This window comes from Oncorhynchus mykiss, chromosome 12 (genome assembly GCF_057628025.1).
Source record: "Oncorhynchus mykiss isolate SJ-2025 chromosome 12, ASM5762802v1, whole genome shotgun sequence".
Lineage (NCBI taxonomy): Eukaryota > Metazoa > Chordata > Actinopteri > Salmoniformes > Salmonidae > Oncorhynchus > Oncorhynchus mykiss.
Window position 1 is genome coordinate 74,439,612 of NC_143033.1, and position 16,095 is coordinate 74,455,706.

The 16,095-nt window shown below is 43.3% G+C and overlaps 1 protein-coding gene across 1 annotated transcript in view; it reads right to left on the reverse strand.

The window, feature by feature from the left end:
• Nucleotides 1-248: 248 nt before the first annotated feature.
• The window catches only part of LOC110538957 (contactin-associated protein 1), a 29,433-nt gene continuing 13,586 nt past the window's right edge, over nt 249-16,095 (reverse strand). Inside the window, exons 11-24 of the mRNA XM_036938267.2 lie at nt 11,998-12,104; nt 11,684-11,806; nt 10,847-11,050; nt 10,550-10,706; nt 10,322-10,449; nt 10,052-10,225; nt 9,474-9,692; nt 9,004-9,243; nt 8,592-8,831; nt 7,641-7,768; nt 7,338-7,431; nt 5,816-6,046; nt 5,635-5,679; nt 249-4,325 (exon numbers count right to left, since the gene is read on the reverse strand). Coding sequence (XP_036794162.2) covers nt 4,123-4,325; nt 5,635-5,679; nt 5,816-6,046; nt 7,338-7,431; nt 7,641-7,768; nt 8,592-8,831; nt 9,004-9,243; nt 9,474-9,692; nt 10,052-10,225; nt 10,322-10,449; nt 10,550-10,706; nt 10,847-11,050; nt 11,684-11,806; nt 11,998-12,104 — 2,293 coding nt within the window. The 3' untranslated portion in view covers nt 249-4,122. The remainder of the gene's footprint in view (nt 4,326-5,634; nt 5,680-5,815; nt 6,047-7,337; nt 7,432-7,640; nt 7,769-8,591; nt 8,832-9,003; nt 9,244-9,473; nt 9,693-10,051; nt 10,226-10,321; nt 10,450-10,549; nt 10,707-10,846; nt 11,051-11,683; nt 11,807-11,997; nt 12,105-16,095) is intronic.

Sequence of the window (16,095 nt, forward strand, 5' to 3'; positions counted from 1 at the left end):
CTTGTCCACATCCCGGTTCAACACTACCCCCAGCCTCAACCACAACCTTAACCCTAGCTATTATATCCTACTTTACTCTTTGAATACCATGAGGTACTGGAGCTTAGCTTCAGGTAACACCAACTTAATTTACCCACTGGTTTCATCTTAGGTGTTCCAATTTTTCCCATACCAACATGTATTTATTAGGACTGTACACGAGACAGACACATTGTGCCTTTGTCAACAGGTAAAGGGAAAATACACCGTTTTAATTTCCTTCAGGATTCTTTATTGAAGTGTCAGTTTGGTTTTGCTTTGATTAACATAGTTATGGTCATTTACAGTGAACTTATTACAAAACAAAACCAACATAACAGAAAGGGAGAAAAAAAAACTCCACGATTTCAATGTGGTCACAAACACAAAGTCCTGCAGTCGGTCACCTTCAGCAGGGTTTTATAGAAACCTGAGACATCCGGTTTTCAGGGATACAGTATCTTCAACCTAGCTTCTTTTCCCTCTGAAAGCCAAATGTGGGGCTTTTACACATGCTACATTAGGTCATACAGTCACTAACTGTCTGGTGCTTCCTCTTGCAAGATTTTATAGGGTAGCGACCCACAGAGGGGTCTGGCCCTCTTAGACTCCCCTGCCTGCTCCTCCCTCTAGCCTGGCCCTAGCTCTGTCTGTAGGCCACTCCTCCACTGTAGGGAACAACACTAGTCTGTCATATGATGACACCATGCATTTAGGATGGACAGAATCCTCGTCTCCTTCACCCTTGTGCTCACTCCCTCAACCCCTTATTAAATTTGAGTCTCCTTTACACAGAGAACCTTAGCTGCTCACCCTGGCGGCCACCCTATAGGGATGGCTAAGTTTATCCGCGGCTAAGTTGATATTCCACTATTTAAAAACAAAGTGCTATATAGCACCAGAAATTGTTATTTGGCTGTCCCCATAGGAGAACCCTTTGAAGAACCCTTTTTGGTTACAGGAAAGGGTTCTCATATGGGGACAGCTGAAGAACCATTTTTGGTTACAGGAAAGGGTTCTCATATGGGGACAGCTGAAGAACCCTTTTTTCTAAGAGTGGAAGATAGGGAACTTGCTATAGACTGCCAATCAGCTCAGATCTAAGAGCTGAGGCTGTCATACAGTGTAGTCAAGTTTGTGGTCATACACATATCCTTAAAAATACTGATATTTTGACCTGATGAAGATGTTCTGGCTTTACCTGATTACCAAGAGCTGTAGAGCAACATCCGGATAGCGAGGAGCCTGCCTGGACAGCACCCAATCACTATCGGCTCACTGTTCTGCTATTGGTGGACGACAACAAGTGAGTTGGCTCATTCACATCATCAGTGCAGAGACTATCCTCATCATCAGTAGGGAGGGTTAGGTGACAAACAGAACTGTGAACACACAAACCAGCACGTCTACTGTACATTCAATCACACACACTTCAGGGACTACGCATGGATGGACTAGCTAAGGTGTGGCATCGCAGTGAGGCTAGGCAGGATGCACATGTACTGTAGTCCATTTCAAATAAACGCATCGCAGCGTAGACATTTACATAATATATCAATAAGTCGACTGTTTCCCTAAAAGGCTTCAAAGCACATTTGACCCAGGTTGTTGACTGGTCTACTATGAGCTCTGTAAGAGGTCATTGTCCATCTCTGTACAAAAACACATCCTTCCTATTTCTCCAGAGGTGGAACATGTTACTACTCTAATTGCCCAATGCTAACATTAATACTATTTCAAATGGTACATTCTGACAAATATGGCTTAACAGGCTAAAAACCAAAGATGTTGAAATATGTTCTGTGATGTTTTCTACTGAAACATCGGGAGGGTACTGTGTTGTCCACATCCTGAACATGTGAGAAAGCTATGCTGAATAGTTTTCAGTGTAATGAGTGGTACATATCATACAGAGCACACACAGAGAGGAGCAGAGCAGGTCTTGCTGCAGAGCCTGTCCACATTACAGGGTCATGATTAGGATTTTACATTCACACCTCTCAGCCTCCACTCATTTTCAACGGTTTCATACAAACCATAGGAATAAAAAAAAAGTCAATAAACACCTTATTCATATATTCACGTAATACATATTATGTCTAGGATCCTAACTGCTGCAAGTTGCTGCGAACGGAACAGACACAAAAAATATATTTAGGTGACCTGCGCTGGGAGCGGCTGATTTTATTGCATTTCATTGCAAGGTGCGATCATCATGCTCTATATATGCATAGCTTATGATTTTCAAAATGCTCTTATGTTTTCTCTCTTTTTTTCTGTGATGTATTACTGCTTGAGCTTCAAAGGGCGCTGGGTGATGATGTCAGAGACCTAAGCTTTGGCTACCACGCCACACATTACATGGGTCCAATGACGTTTCACCTACTGGGAACATCTTCCCTGACCGTAACCTCACCCACCGTCTAACCTGAAATCGTGACTTTCCAGACAGGGAAATATCATTGGACCTAAAGAAAGAGAAGCACCATAAGAAGCACCCACCCACTGGGCACAGACGTCACTTCAACGTCTATTCCACGTTGGTTCAACGTAACTTCATTGAAATAATGTGGAAACAGCGTTGATTCAGCCAGTGCCCAGTGGGTAAGAAGCAACAGCGGCGGGCGGCGGCACAGCACAGCACTGTCCTACAGAGCAGTCAGATGCAAAAAATAGTCTAGTGTGGTGAGAAGAAGTACAAGACTGGCATTGACATTGTTGTGGTCCTCTACACAATATGCCAGTGTGTGTGTGTGTTTGCATGTCCGGATGTTCATGTGGAGCAGCTCTTTTCCTGAAAGACATTTGTAATGATTCCTGACCAGGCTGGTCGACAGGGCTGCTGTTGGTTAGGGGCCCCTCCACGCCGGGGCCTCTGAATCTGAAATAGCACCCAGATTTCAGCCGCATGTTCACTCGCTACTGGAAGTCAAACAGAAAACGAAGCGTGGAATGAGGATTACTAGCAATAAGGTTGTCCTGTCCCTGGTACAACATCTCCATTACCTTTTCTGCAGTGCACCAACGGCCAGTCTCACACCAACACGAATAGCACTACCGCTGGGAAACGTCAAACTACCACGGCTTCTTAGCGCTACCCAGCCATTTCACATGTTACTCTGAGGATTCTGAACAAGAATATGGCGATCGTCTTATATTCCCGAGCCAAATGTCACATCTATTCGGTATGTTTTGTTGATCGTACATGACTGCTTCATTGATTGGTTTGGGAATCGGGTTAGGAATCGCAGAGCATACTGTAATTGGCCAAGCTGCTATCTAATGAAACTAACCATTAATACATGTTCCTCTTTTGTATAGATATGCAATTTCATAGGCTGAAATACAACAAATATATGTTTATATGCCTTCCATTATTCTTTAGATATGTCATGTCAAAGCTTAGAGCTCCATGCTTTTTATAGCTTCTTCAATTGGTGTTAAGCAGGACAGGCTGTTTGCAGATGCCAGATTGTGCGTGTTGTTGTTGTTGTTGCTGCGGTTGTTGTTGCTGCACCGTTGCAGCATCTCTCTGTGGTGGATCCTGGCTCACTAGTCAAAGGATGGGGCGAGTGGGATAGTTTGGATGGCTTTATCGAAACGGCTGCAAGAGTGGATGGTCGGAAAGAGTTACACAGTAGATGGCATTGATCTATCAAGTGATCTCAATAACAGACCGGCAAACCAGAAGAGGCTGCTGAATACGTGTTACTGCATGTGAAATCTAATTCCCTCAGTTTAAGTCTCAAATCCTCAATGAACTCATGGGGTTATTTCTGATCTCGTTTTACTCTGTCGAGGCACTTCAGTTTGTCAACCCTTCAATGCAGTGTGAGCCTGGTCGGTCGTCACTCACGCAATCCGGGCTTGATTTGATCTCCGAAGCCTGCAAAACTATGAACACGTTAGAAAAACAACACTACGTCGAGCACCAGGCTTAAGATAACACATACCTGGGGAAAGGAAAACAAAACCGAAAAGTAAATCAAAAAGTTAAAGGAATTATAAAACATAAACAGGTATTGTGGTTGTTGTAAGCCCCAAAACCGCCCCAGTTCAATCCCTCCCACCCCCTCCTCCCTCCCGCCGTTCCCCAGCCTGAGGCTAGTCACTCCGAAAGTCTTCCTCTATTGCTGGATATCGCTTCTTCTCCAGGGTCCCTGTCAGGGGCCTGGAGCTGCTGCCTCCAGGGGACTCCAGGAAGTTCTTGGGCTCGTTGGTGTGGTAGCTGCCCTTGTACCGGTACAGATAGATGTAGATGCTGTACAGACCTATGAACAGCAATATCACGGCCGCGGCGACGACAACTAGAGGGAGAAACGCACACAGTCAAGGTGTGGTTAAAACAACAGTGTGTAGCAAACAGCTGAAAACCCATTGTTCCTCACAGTAGGGTTCTATGACTCACGTTGGAATTGCCACTGTGAAAAGATGTACCTGTATCTCAGTGGATGATACAAATATCCCTTTCAATCAATACCATTGTGACTCAGCTGGTTCTCTGCCAAACTCACTTAACTTCCCTTTAGAGACAAGCCGTATCCTTTCTTATACAGCCACATATTGTTATGAGGAATCCATCCATCTCAAAGGATGTCCAGTAACTGGAGGAGGTCGGCAAGGGGACAGCAGGACCGGCCCAGACATCAGAAGTCAAACTCACATGTTCTGCGTTACCATAACAACCCTGTACAGATGTATCCAGTACATTAAGCTGAAGCATATATCTGTGATGAATAGTGGAGGGAGGGGCAGCTCTAAATATAGTTGATCCGGGTGAGGATCTCAGACAGGGATAGAGTGCAGACTACAGACTCTCTGAGCTGCTGTCCAATCCCATTTTCTTCGCCTCTCATGTTCAACAGATACAAGAAAATATCCTTCTTTACATTCCAGCATTTGTTCTGGTACATGTCACATTTTTTGCTTTTTTGCTTTACGTGAGGACGTAAAGCCTATTCTGGAATCTGATGGTCTCAGATTTTAGGATTAGGGGATTTTAGGAAAATGAAAATGAGAATTTCAACTACTGCTGATCTGTGTCAGTAGGGGAGAGAGAGGGGTAGCAAGAGGAAGAGAGAGAGAGAGAGAGAGGGGTAGCAAGAGGAAGAGAGAGAGAGAGGTAGCAAGAGGAAGAGAGAGAGAGGTAGCAAGAGGAAGAGAGAGAGAGGTAGCAAGAGGAAGAGAGAGAGAGAGAGGTAGCAAGAGGAAGAGAGAGAGTGGGAGAGAGAGAGAGAGAGAGGGGTAGCAAGAGGAAGAGAGAGAGAGAGAGAGAGAGAGAGGTAGCAAGAGGAAGAGAGATAGAGAGAGAGAGGTAGCAAGAGGGAGAGAGAGAGAGAGAGAGAGAGAGAGAGAGGGAGGTAGCAAGAGGAAGAGAGAGAGAGAGAGAGAGAGAGAGAGAGAGAGAGAGAGGGAGAGGTAGCAAGAGGAAGAGAGAGAGGGACAGAGAGAGAGTGAGAGGAGGCTTAATCTGAATCTTGAGGTAAACTAAGGTCAGGACTCACAGATGGCAGATGACAGATGAACACTTACATTAATAGATTTCACAAAAATCATCAAAGTATAGTTTCATGAGAAATTAGACATTATTGTGAATCGTAAGCAGTAAAAACGTACCTGTCAACCAAAACAGGCCTAGGTCATCGTGGATATATATGTATTCTGAAATTTTAAAAATACATAAATTATGTTATTATGGGGAATTTACATACTATCATCACTAGGTCATAATTGCTGATGGGATATGTAGACCCATGTAAAGTAGATCTACTGATGGATCTGGGATATGTCGTCTCACCTATAGAAGTGAACCAGTGGTCCGCCTCCCAGGGGACATATCCATGGACAGGAGGGAAGGCCCCACAGTTAGACTCGGAGACGAAGCCCTGCACGGTGACCGGCGGTTCCGTCTCGTTCGGCCGGAAGAGGGTCTTAAGAGGGGCGTAGATGTTGTACCTCACCCCAGATATACAGCCTACCAGACCAGGACTGTTATGCCTCTGGATCTCATAGTCAATGTCACCCACCTCTGAGGGGGTTAGAGAGAGGGACAGAGGAGTTACAATGTGCACATCCACCTCAACTAATTCCCAAACTTACAGTGGGACAACTGATGCCTTACTTCCACGGGTAACAGTTTATTTGGATAGTCCATCTGTAGATGCTCCACAGACTATCAGTAATATTTCAACTATCTACTAACCCTAGTTCTAACCCTAACCCTAATCCTAATCCTAACCCTAAACTTAACCCTAACCCTAACCTTAACTCTTACCCTAACCATTATTCTAACCCTAACCGTAACCATAACCTCAGCAAGCAGTTGCTTATCAACAGATAGTTTGTTGATAGTATGACCATCTGCAGAGCACCTACAGATGGACTCTCCGGAATATCCAAATAAAGTGTGACCAAATCAATTCTCAATAGGAAAGCAGAAATGTTTCAGCTGGGGTTTAAAGTTTATCCAGAACTCAGATTGGAAGGCGTGGGCTTACTAGAGAAATCTTGTTGTAATAAATATATAAGACAAATGCTTCATTCACAAAACCAATTTACACTGAGAGGAAAGTTTTTCTGGAACATGCTTATTCCTGACATTGTCTGGAAAAATGCATGGTTAAGACCTTACAAATACTGTATACCAAACAAAGTTAAGGAAGTGCACTTGAACATTTTACATAAGATATATCCATGTAATTCTATGGTTTCCAAATTTGTGGCTATTGATGATATCTGCGTTTTCTGTAAAAAAAGAAGGTGAGCATCTGTCTCACTTGTTCTTTGAATGTAAATTTGTGTCAGAATTTTGGGAAAACCTTGCAAAGTACCTATTTACCGTTATGAACACTGCCTATAATTTTAACATGAAATATATAATATGTTACTATTGCAATGATAACAAAACCACTGAAATTATTGTTTTTTTTTTTTATTCTTGTTGCCAAATACTTTATACACAAACAAAGATTCTATACCAAAATTACAATTTTTTCTGATTTAATTTAATTATCTTATTAAAACACTAACCCTAGTGAATAACAACAAGAATAACATCTTCATGAATCATTATAATAAGATACAGTATTTTCAGAGTGAATATAATTGCACTTAAATTGTTTCTTTTTTGTATTTTATTTAGATTTGTTGTATGTTTGAGCATTGTTAATACCTTTGTTTGGTTTGCTAGACATGTTGGATGTAGCAATGTAAGTTGATTTTTGTATTATGAATAAAATACATTTATAATAAAAAATAATATTAATAAAATAAAAAAATAAACAAATGTTTCAGCTGGGGGGGGTGAAGTGTAATCTTACCCATCACTCTCCCCAGGAAGATGTTCTTGGGTGAGTCAAACCTGCCGTCCTCCACTAGGGTGATCTTCTCCACTATCGGCTCCATGTAGTCCACCTAGGAGTTACACACATCAACACAAACACAACCATAAACCTGTCAACACAAACAAATAAATTAAAGACTGAAAATACACAAATGCACACAACTCACAAACCAAGTAAAGTGGTACCAGAGCATCCTGGTTTGTGATTGACTGTTAAACGGTGGTGAAGGAGGAAGGTAGTGTTAACAGGTGTATACATTGGGGCGGAGGGTCAGCGTACCTGTGTCCTGATGGTCCTGTTGTGTCTGGTTATGTTGACGTAGTGGGGGTATCCATCTGCCAGGTTCCTGAAGGACAACTGGTACTTGTGGGTAATCAACCCCAACCTATACCTCATGTCTAAGGTTCCTGTGGAGGGACGGTGCAACAATACAGTTCATAATGTAGGGCATTAAAACATTATATTTCCATTAACTATTGTGAGGAGTATGGCTTGTGGCTGCTTTGTGTATTGTCGTCTCTAACTTCTTGCCCTTTGTGGTGTTGTCTGTGCCCAGGAAATGTTTGTACCATGTTTTGTGCTGCTACCATGTTGTGCTGCTGCCATGTTGTGTTGCTATCATGTTGTTGTCATGTTGTGTTGCTACCATGCTGTGTTGTCATGTGTTGCTGCCTTGCTATGTTGTTGTCTTAGGTCTCTCTTTATGTAGTGTTGTGGTGTCTCTTGTCGTGATGTGTGTTTTGTCCTATACATATATATTTTTTTAAATCCCGGCCCTCTCCCCGCAGGAGGCCTTTTGCCTTTTGGTAGGCCATCAAATACGAATTTGTTCTTAACTGACTTGCCTAGTTAAAGAAAAAAAGTATAAAACATATTGTAAAGTACAGTGATATATTTTTGTCCAAGTCCTATCTTGCTTTGTGTTTCCACTCAAATAAATTGGATGACTGAAGAGCATACCACAGGAGGTTGGTGGCACCTTAATTGGGGAGGACAGGCTCGTGGTAATGGCTAGAGCGAAATCAGTGGAATGCCATTCCATTTGCAACCTTCCAGTCATCATTATGAGCCATCCTCCCCTCAGCAACCTCCTGTGGAACATACAGTAATCCAACTTCAATCAGTGACAGTAAAATCTTCATTCAAAAGCCAGTTCAATTTGAACACTCTCTGCCTTGAACCATAATCACCCATAATGTTAAAGCGCTCCTCCCTGCCGAGCGTTCCTACCATCTTTCTTCAGGATGACAGCCATGTAGTCCTGGACGAAAGAGCTGATGTAGAGCAGTACAGCCGGTGTCTGGAAGGTACTGAAGCTGAACTCTATCTCATCACTGGTGTCGTTGTAGCCCAGGCTGAAGTTGTGGTAGTGGGGGTCCAGCCAGTTAGCCCACCACTCCTCATTGGTCGTAGGCTTCTTTCTGATGTTGTAGCGCAACCACGAGCCTATCTCAAAGTAGGCCCCGATGTCTAAGTGGGTACAAACAGGATCAAGTTGAGCTAAATGCCCATATTTGGTTATCGCCAACACTGTCAAAATAAATCAAGGTTTTTGTTACTGTAACCCAGTATGCTTAAGGCTGTCGTAGTGATTCTGGGGCTCCATGAAAAACCGAGGTAACCCAACCTGTGTGGAGCTCACCTTTGTGGCAGTAGAATCCGTCGAAGGCAGTGTTGCCGCAGTCACAGGTGTAGGCTGCATAGCCCTCGATACACTGGGCGGCGTTTCGACACGGTATGGTCGCGTTCAGACACTGGCCCGTACAGTTCCGCCGTATACCCTGTTCCTCATTCGCTTTGCCTTCCAAGTCAAGGGTTACACCGTTCATTCGTAACCCTCGGAGGCAGCCCAGGAATGGCCACAGCGTGCGATTGGCTGCGCCTGGATATATTGGGACACCGTCAGTAAATCATCACATTGCAAAGTTGAGCATTTTGGATTAAGAAGAATAAATACGTGTTCGTTATAAGAAAATAAAAAAAACATCTGTTTCCCGTGCTGTAGTGCTGTTTAAACTCATAGGAATGGACTACATCAACCAATGGGAGAAGTCCAAAGTCCTTGTCGACCACCACACTGCCCTCCCCAGCCCCAGCGGCCAGGTGACGTACCCACGAGGAGAGGGTGGGTGAACTCCATGGTGACAAAGGTCTGGCCAGGGAAGCGTCTCACAGCCCATGGCTGATAGTCCACTTTGATCCTGGCTAACTTCACGTTGAGCTCTGCCTGGACAAAGTGCCACTCGTTGTCGTTTAGAGGAACTGGCGAGCGTAGCGTCACGTTGAGGATGCCGTCTCCCACCATGAATATGAAGACCAGGTTCTGGGTGGCTGGGAGAAGAAGAGACAAAACAGAATGAGGGATGAAATATATTATAGAAATAAATGCCGGAAAATATTGATAATATAATTTCTAAACTTTTTCATTCATCAAGTTTCACAGCAACAAAACTTTTTGAAAATTGTAATTCGGAAATTATGTTTCCTGCCTTGGTCCTATGTGGCTTAGTCGGTAGAGCATGGCACTTACCATGCCAAAGGTTGTGGGTTTGATTCCTGCTTGGGCCACCCGTATGTACATTTTATACACGCATGACTGTAAGTCACGTTGGAGAAAATCGTATTTTAAATAGTGTATATTATATGAGTAATTTCATGTGATTCACACTAGATAATCTGTGGTAATTTACTGTTGAGCTCAATGCGTATGAAGTTACGCAGCCAGTCGTCTGAGTTCTCCAGGAAGACTCCGTGGGGGCGGTAGGTTTTAAAGTGGAAGGAGATGTCGACAGTGCTGCCTGGCCTGAAGGTGGGGAACTCGATGTAGGTGGGCTTGGTGAACGATATGGTATTCCAGATGCTCCCTGTGAGTACAAAGAGGCCATGAGATCCAAACCAGAACCACGATAAACAATCATTTGACTAATTATATACCGCAGAATGGTTTAACTACAACTCACTGTCGCCGTGGCAACGTAGGGGCCCGAGGCTGATGTGGGCCTTTGACCCCGTCCTGTTGGTGTCCCCCACCACCACCTTCCTCACTGGGAGGTGGTCCTTCCACATCAGATAGCCCTTGTCTGAGTACCTGCACAATAGGTTCCATTTGTACAGTAATGTATATCAATCTATGGAAACACTTTTCTAAAAGTTATAGAAAATAGTCTTTCAAATCCTTTCTCTCTCACCATTGGCGGTAGTCAGCGTCACAGTTACAGTGAAACCTGGCATCTGTGCAGGTCTGGTTGATAGCACAGCCACACTTCCCACTCTCAGGGAAAGCCCCGCCCCAGTACTCGTGACTCTCGTTATTTCGACCAATCCAGAAACTGTACGGTCTCCCATCTGAATGACATGACAATAGAGCAATGGAATATGATTATTATGATTTCATCATTGAAATGTCCTATGAGATACAAATAGGTACAGATTCAGGTGCTTTCAATAGCTACCTTTGCCCATAGGCCCTAACCACTCCTACTCACTGGGCGTGTTGAGGATGCGTGACTTGTAGCAGGAGTAGTCGATCCACTGTTCACAGTACATGGAGGTGTTGGCCAGTGCTGTGACATCGTCCCAGGAGGCATTCCAGTAGTTGACATCTCCTATGTAAGGACGGTCCACCGTGCTACCGGTCACCTTGATACCGTTGATACGGTCATGCATCACTATCGTCCATGCCTTGTCGGCTTTGTCAAGAGACAAGGAAGGGGTTGACATTAAAGGGTAAAAATGTATGATTGTGTAAGTGAGAAAGAGAGAGAAAACTAGCGAGAGACAAAGTGAAAGAAAGCACATCAACTACTGAGGAATCTGTTTTTGTGCCATGCTGTATCCAGAGAACTGATATTATCACAGACAGCTCTAATGCAGTAGACCCTGACTAATCTAAGGGATTTACATAGAACCTACAGTAATAGATGCTGGTTAATTGGATAGGATTGGATGGAGAATACTCTGTCCCCACAACCAATTACTGATCTGGCCCCAAACTGGTTCTCCATTGTCCTTGTTGGAGTTCATTATTCCATGATCAACATCCAACAGATGTGGCCCTGCTGTCTCCTCTGCTGCTGCTGTTGCCTTGTCATTCCTCATGGAACACACAGTCAACATTCACCTCAACCTGAACACAGTTTAATATCAGGGTCTCTGCCTCAACATGTTCAATAACGGTCCATTTCTGAAAGGTACTGTAAGCACTGACTACCGTTATGTTCGATATGCACCATGGAATCATGTTGGTCGGATGGTATAATATAATTGTATACTAGTACATGTTATGAATGCATAAAAATGCATTTGACAAGCCAGTTACTCACATTTCATCGTGCAGTACACCTCGAATGGTTTCAAGGGTCCGCTCAGGTCCGGGTCTATGGTATAATTCCCTGACCAGGATTTGCCAGTAAGTCTGTAGGCCTCACACGACTCTTTGTAGACCGCTGTTGGGGAAGAGAGAAGCAGAAGTCGTATTTTAACTTACACCAGCAAGGTTTTAATGATGACATGGGTCTGTCTCACACTACCGCAGGATATAGGCCTCAACAAACTGCTTGTTACACTGGCGAGGTTACGACAACATGCTGTCATTAGTACTCGCAAACAACATTAGGCTCTCTCAGGAAATACTCACACATATGGCACACCTCCCCTTTGTAGCCTGTGTTCTCACAAAGACATATGAAGTCATCCCAGGACTGGATGCATCTGCCCTCGTGTTCACAGGGGTTTGGAGTACATCTAGAGAGCACACCATGCAGGAGTGTCGGTAAAAGTGAAATGGGGCATGTACAGTGCATTCGGAAAGTATTCAGACCCCTTGACTTTTTCCACATTTTGTTACGTTACAGCCTTTTCTAAAATGGATTACATTATTGTTTTCCCTCAACAATCTACACACAATACCCCATAATGAGAAAGCGAGAAAAAAAATGTTGACATTTTTGCAAATTTATTACAAATACAAAACAGAAATACCTTATTTACATAAATATTCAGACCATTTGCTATGAAACTCAAAATTAAGCTCTGGTGCTTCCTGTTTCCATTTATCATCCTTAAGATGTTTCTACAACTTGATTGGAGTCCACCTGTGGTAAATTCAATTGATTGGAAATTATTTGGAAAGGCACACACCTGTCTATATAAGGTCCCACAGCTGACAGTACATGTCAGTTCAAAAACCAAGCTGTAAGGTCAAAGGAATTGTGCGTAGAGCTCCAAGACAGGATTGTGTCGAAGCACAGATCTGGGGAAGGGTACCAAAACATTTCTGCAGCATTGAAGGTTCTCAAGAACACAGTGTCCGCCATCATGCTTAAATGGAAGAAGTTTGGAACCACCAAGACTCTTCCTAGAGCTGGCCGCCCGGCCAAACTGAGCAATTGGGGGAGAAGGGCCTTGGTCAGGGAGATGACCAAGAATCTGATGGTCACTCTGACAGAGCTCCAGAGTTCCTCTGCGGAGATGGGAGAACCTTCCAGAAGAACAACCATCTCTGCAGCACACCAACAATCAGGCCTTTATGGTAGAGTTGCCAGACGGAAGCCACTCCTCAGTAAAAGGCACATGACAGCCCGCTAGGAGTTTGCCAAAAGGCACCTAAAAGACTCTGAGACCACTAGAAACAAGATTCTCTGGTCCGATGAAACCAAGATTGAACTCTTTGGCCTGAATGCCAAGAGTCACGTCTGGAGAAAACCTGGCACCATCCCTACGGTGAAGCATGGTGGTGGCAGCATCATGCTGTGGGGATGTTCAGTGACGCTCCCATTCCAACATGACAGAGCTTGAGAGGATCTGCAGAGAAGAATGGGAGTAACTCCCCAAATACAGGTGTGCCAAGCTTGTAGCGTCATACCCAAGAAGACTCAAGGCTGTAATCGCTGCCAAAGGTGCTTCAACAAAGTTGGGTCTGAATACTTATGTAAATGTGATATTTAATTTATTTATCTTTTGCTAATTATTCCAAAATTATTATGGGGTATTGTGTGTAGATTGATGAAGAGAAAAAAATATTTAATACATTTTTTGAATAAGTCTGTGATATAACAAAATGTGGAAAAAGTCAAGGGGTCTGAATACTTTCTGAATGCTCTGTACACTAGTACACAAAACATCTCTTTCCATGACATAGACTGACCAGGTGAATCCATGTGAAAGCTATAATCCCTTATTGATGTCACTTGTTAAATGCACTTCAATCAGTGTAGATGAAGGGGAGGAGACAGGTTATCAAAGGATTTTTACGTCTTGAGACAATTGAGAGATATGGATTGTGTGTGCCATTCAGAGGTTGTGTAGTATTCACACAAGTCCAAATGCACACAGCATCATAACTTGAGATATTTGAAACATTCTGTGAATACCAGTGCATTTATGAGCGCATTCGATGCAGATCAGGGGAGAGGGGGACTATAACGGGGATATACAGTAGGATACTGAACACTATTGCGCTGTTTCCTGTTGTTGGAAGACCAAAGCGAAAAATAATATGACGATTGGGGCACACAAGTGATGTTTGATGATAATCATAGATGCATTTTTGTCCAATAAATAAATGGCTTACATGGACACGTGGTTTTGGTTAGGAATTTTAGTTTGTTTGATATTTGGCAATGTTAAACCAACCGAACCAAATGAAAAAAAAATACAATGTAACAAATAATTGAACTATAGATCAAAAACTGTGTGTGAAAACACTCGGAAACACCAGGACACCAGGAAGACTCTGAACCACCAAGGTTGACTGCTCCACAGACATAGTCATGCTGATACCCTCGTGAAACAGAGCAGGCATCGAGAAAGTATCATACATCATAAAGCAGATAAATATGTAACATACTGATGTAAGCATGTGACACCAATACAAACTAGAACACAATGGTTTCGAAGACAATGGTCTTTGCACATGATTTTGGAGAGAAACTAGCGCTCGCCCCGAACCTTTTTCATATAAAAGGAGGGGAGAAATGGAGGAGGAGAAAGGAGTGATTGTAGAAAACGGTGGACTGAAGTTTAGTGTTACATGGGATGGTCTTACATTGACATTTTTCTAAAATGTTGATCTCGCAAACGTTTTGCAGTAAGAGAGGTTACATGTGGCGTGTCCGTCAAAATACTTTATATCGTAACATGGATCCTACTCTGATGTAAATAATCCTCCCAGTCCAGACAGGTGCATTCAACTGAGAATAGCCCCTGTCATCAACCGGTACTACATCTCCTGGAGGTGTCTGAGTGTTATATGTCCCATGTCTGCCATAGGGGCTGAGATGAGAGGCCTTCTCAGAATGATTCATCCCTATAGCAATGAGCCTTGACTCCTATAGCAATGAGCCTTGACTGTCTGTCACATTGGTCCATCAGGAATCAGGATGGAACATTCCAACACTATCTCTGTACTCCACTGATATTACAAGTCTGAGTATAGTGTTCAGAAAGCATCCAACCAGTTTACCCATGGATTCATCATGGATACTGTATGTAACCTTTGCCCTTGTGCTACTATTGTCTAGCCCAGGCCTGGGCAACGGCCAGCCCACGACCTGATTCAATACGGCCCGCAGAATCATGCTCAGATAACGTAAAGAATTTGGGATAGTAAAGTTTTGAAAAACGTATTTGTTTTTCAAATTAAAAGCCCAATGAATACTCACCTTTTGTGTAATGATTTAACTCCTACCGCTTGTGGGACTTTTATTTTGAAGGCACGTATAAATAACAACTGCAAGAGGACAGACGGTGACTGACGGGCTGACACACGTCACAGTTACAAATAGTAGCTAGCTAGAAATTGTGAAAAAATGAGTTTTTCAAAGATTTCAAAGAAAAGGAAAGTTGACAATGAATGTAGGGTGTTCCAGCAAGAGTGGACATCGACATATTTCTTTATTGAGGTATCAGGGAAAGCTGTGCGCTTAGTGTGCAAAGAGAGCATCGCTGTCTTGAAAGACTACAACTTGTCCCGACACTTCCAGACAAAGCATGCAGAGAAATATAGGAATATGTTTTCTGAGCAGAGGGCAGGTGCATTTTGCTTTCTCCGTTGCAAAAGCAGCAAGGACTTGTCACAAAACTGCACTCAGCAAACGACAGAATTGCGAGAGCTAGCTATGAACTGTCCTACAAAATTGCTAAACATAGCAAGCCATTCGCTGAGGGTGAATTCATTAAAGAATGTTTAATTGACTCTGCAGCAATACTTTGCCCCGACAATAAAGAGCTGCTTGAAAATGTTTCCCTGTCAAGAGGAACAGTGACACGGCGTGTTGAGAATATGAAAAGCAGTTGAAAGGCAAGGTAAAGGATTTCACCTATTTCTCCTTGGCCCTGGACGAGAGCAGTGATGCACGTGACACGACGCTGCGTGTTGATTTGTTGATATTCTTACCAGGCATAAGCCCAGACCTTGAAATTACAGACGAGTTTGCTTCAGCGCAGTCAATGAAGAGCACAACCACAAGGAAAGGTTTATTGGAGGAGGTTAATAAGTATGTGGCAAAGCTGGGACTGAGTTTTGAAAAGTTATCCTGTGTGACCACTGATGGGTGCTCAAACATGACAGGAAAAAACATTGGCCTTTTGAAAAGGATACAAGATCAAGTAGCTGAGCTGAGCTGAACCCAGATCAGAAAGTGATTGCATTATTCATCTGGAAGTGCTCTGTAAATGTTTATGAAAATAAACCATGTTGTGGATACAGTCACTAAAGTGGTAAACTTCATAAGAG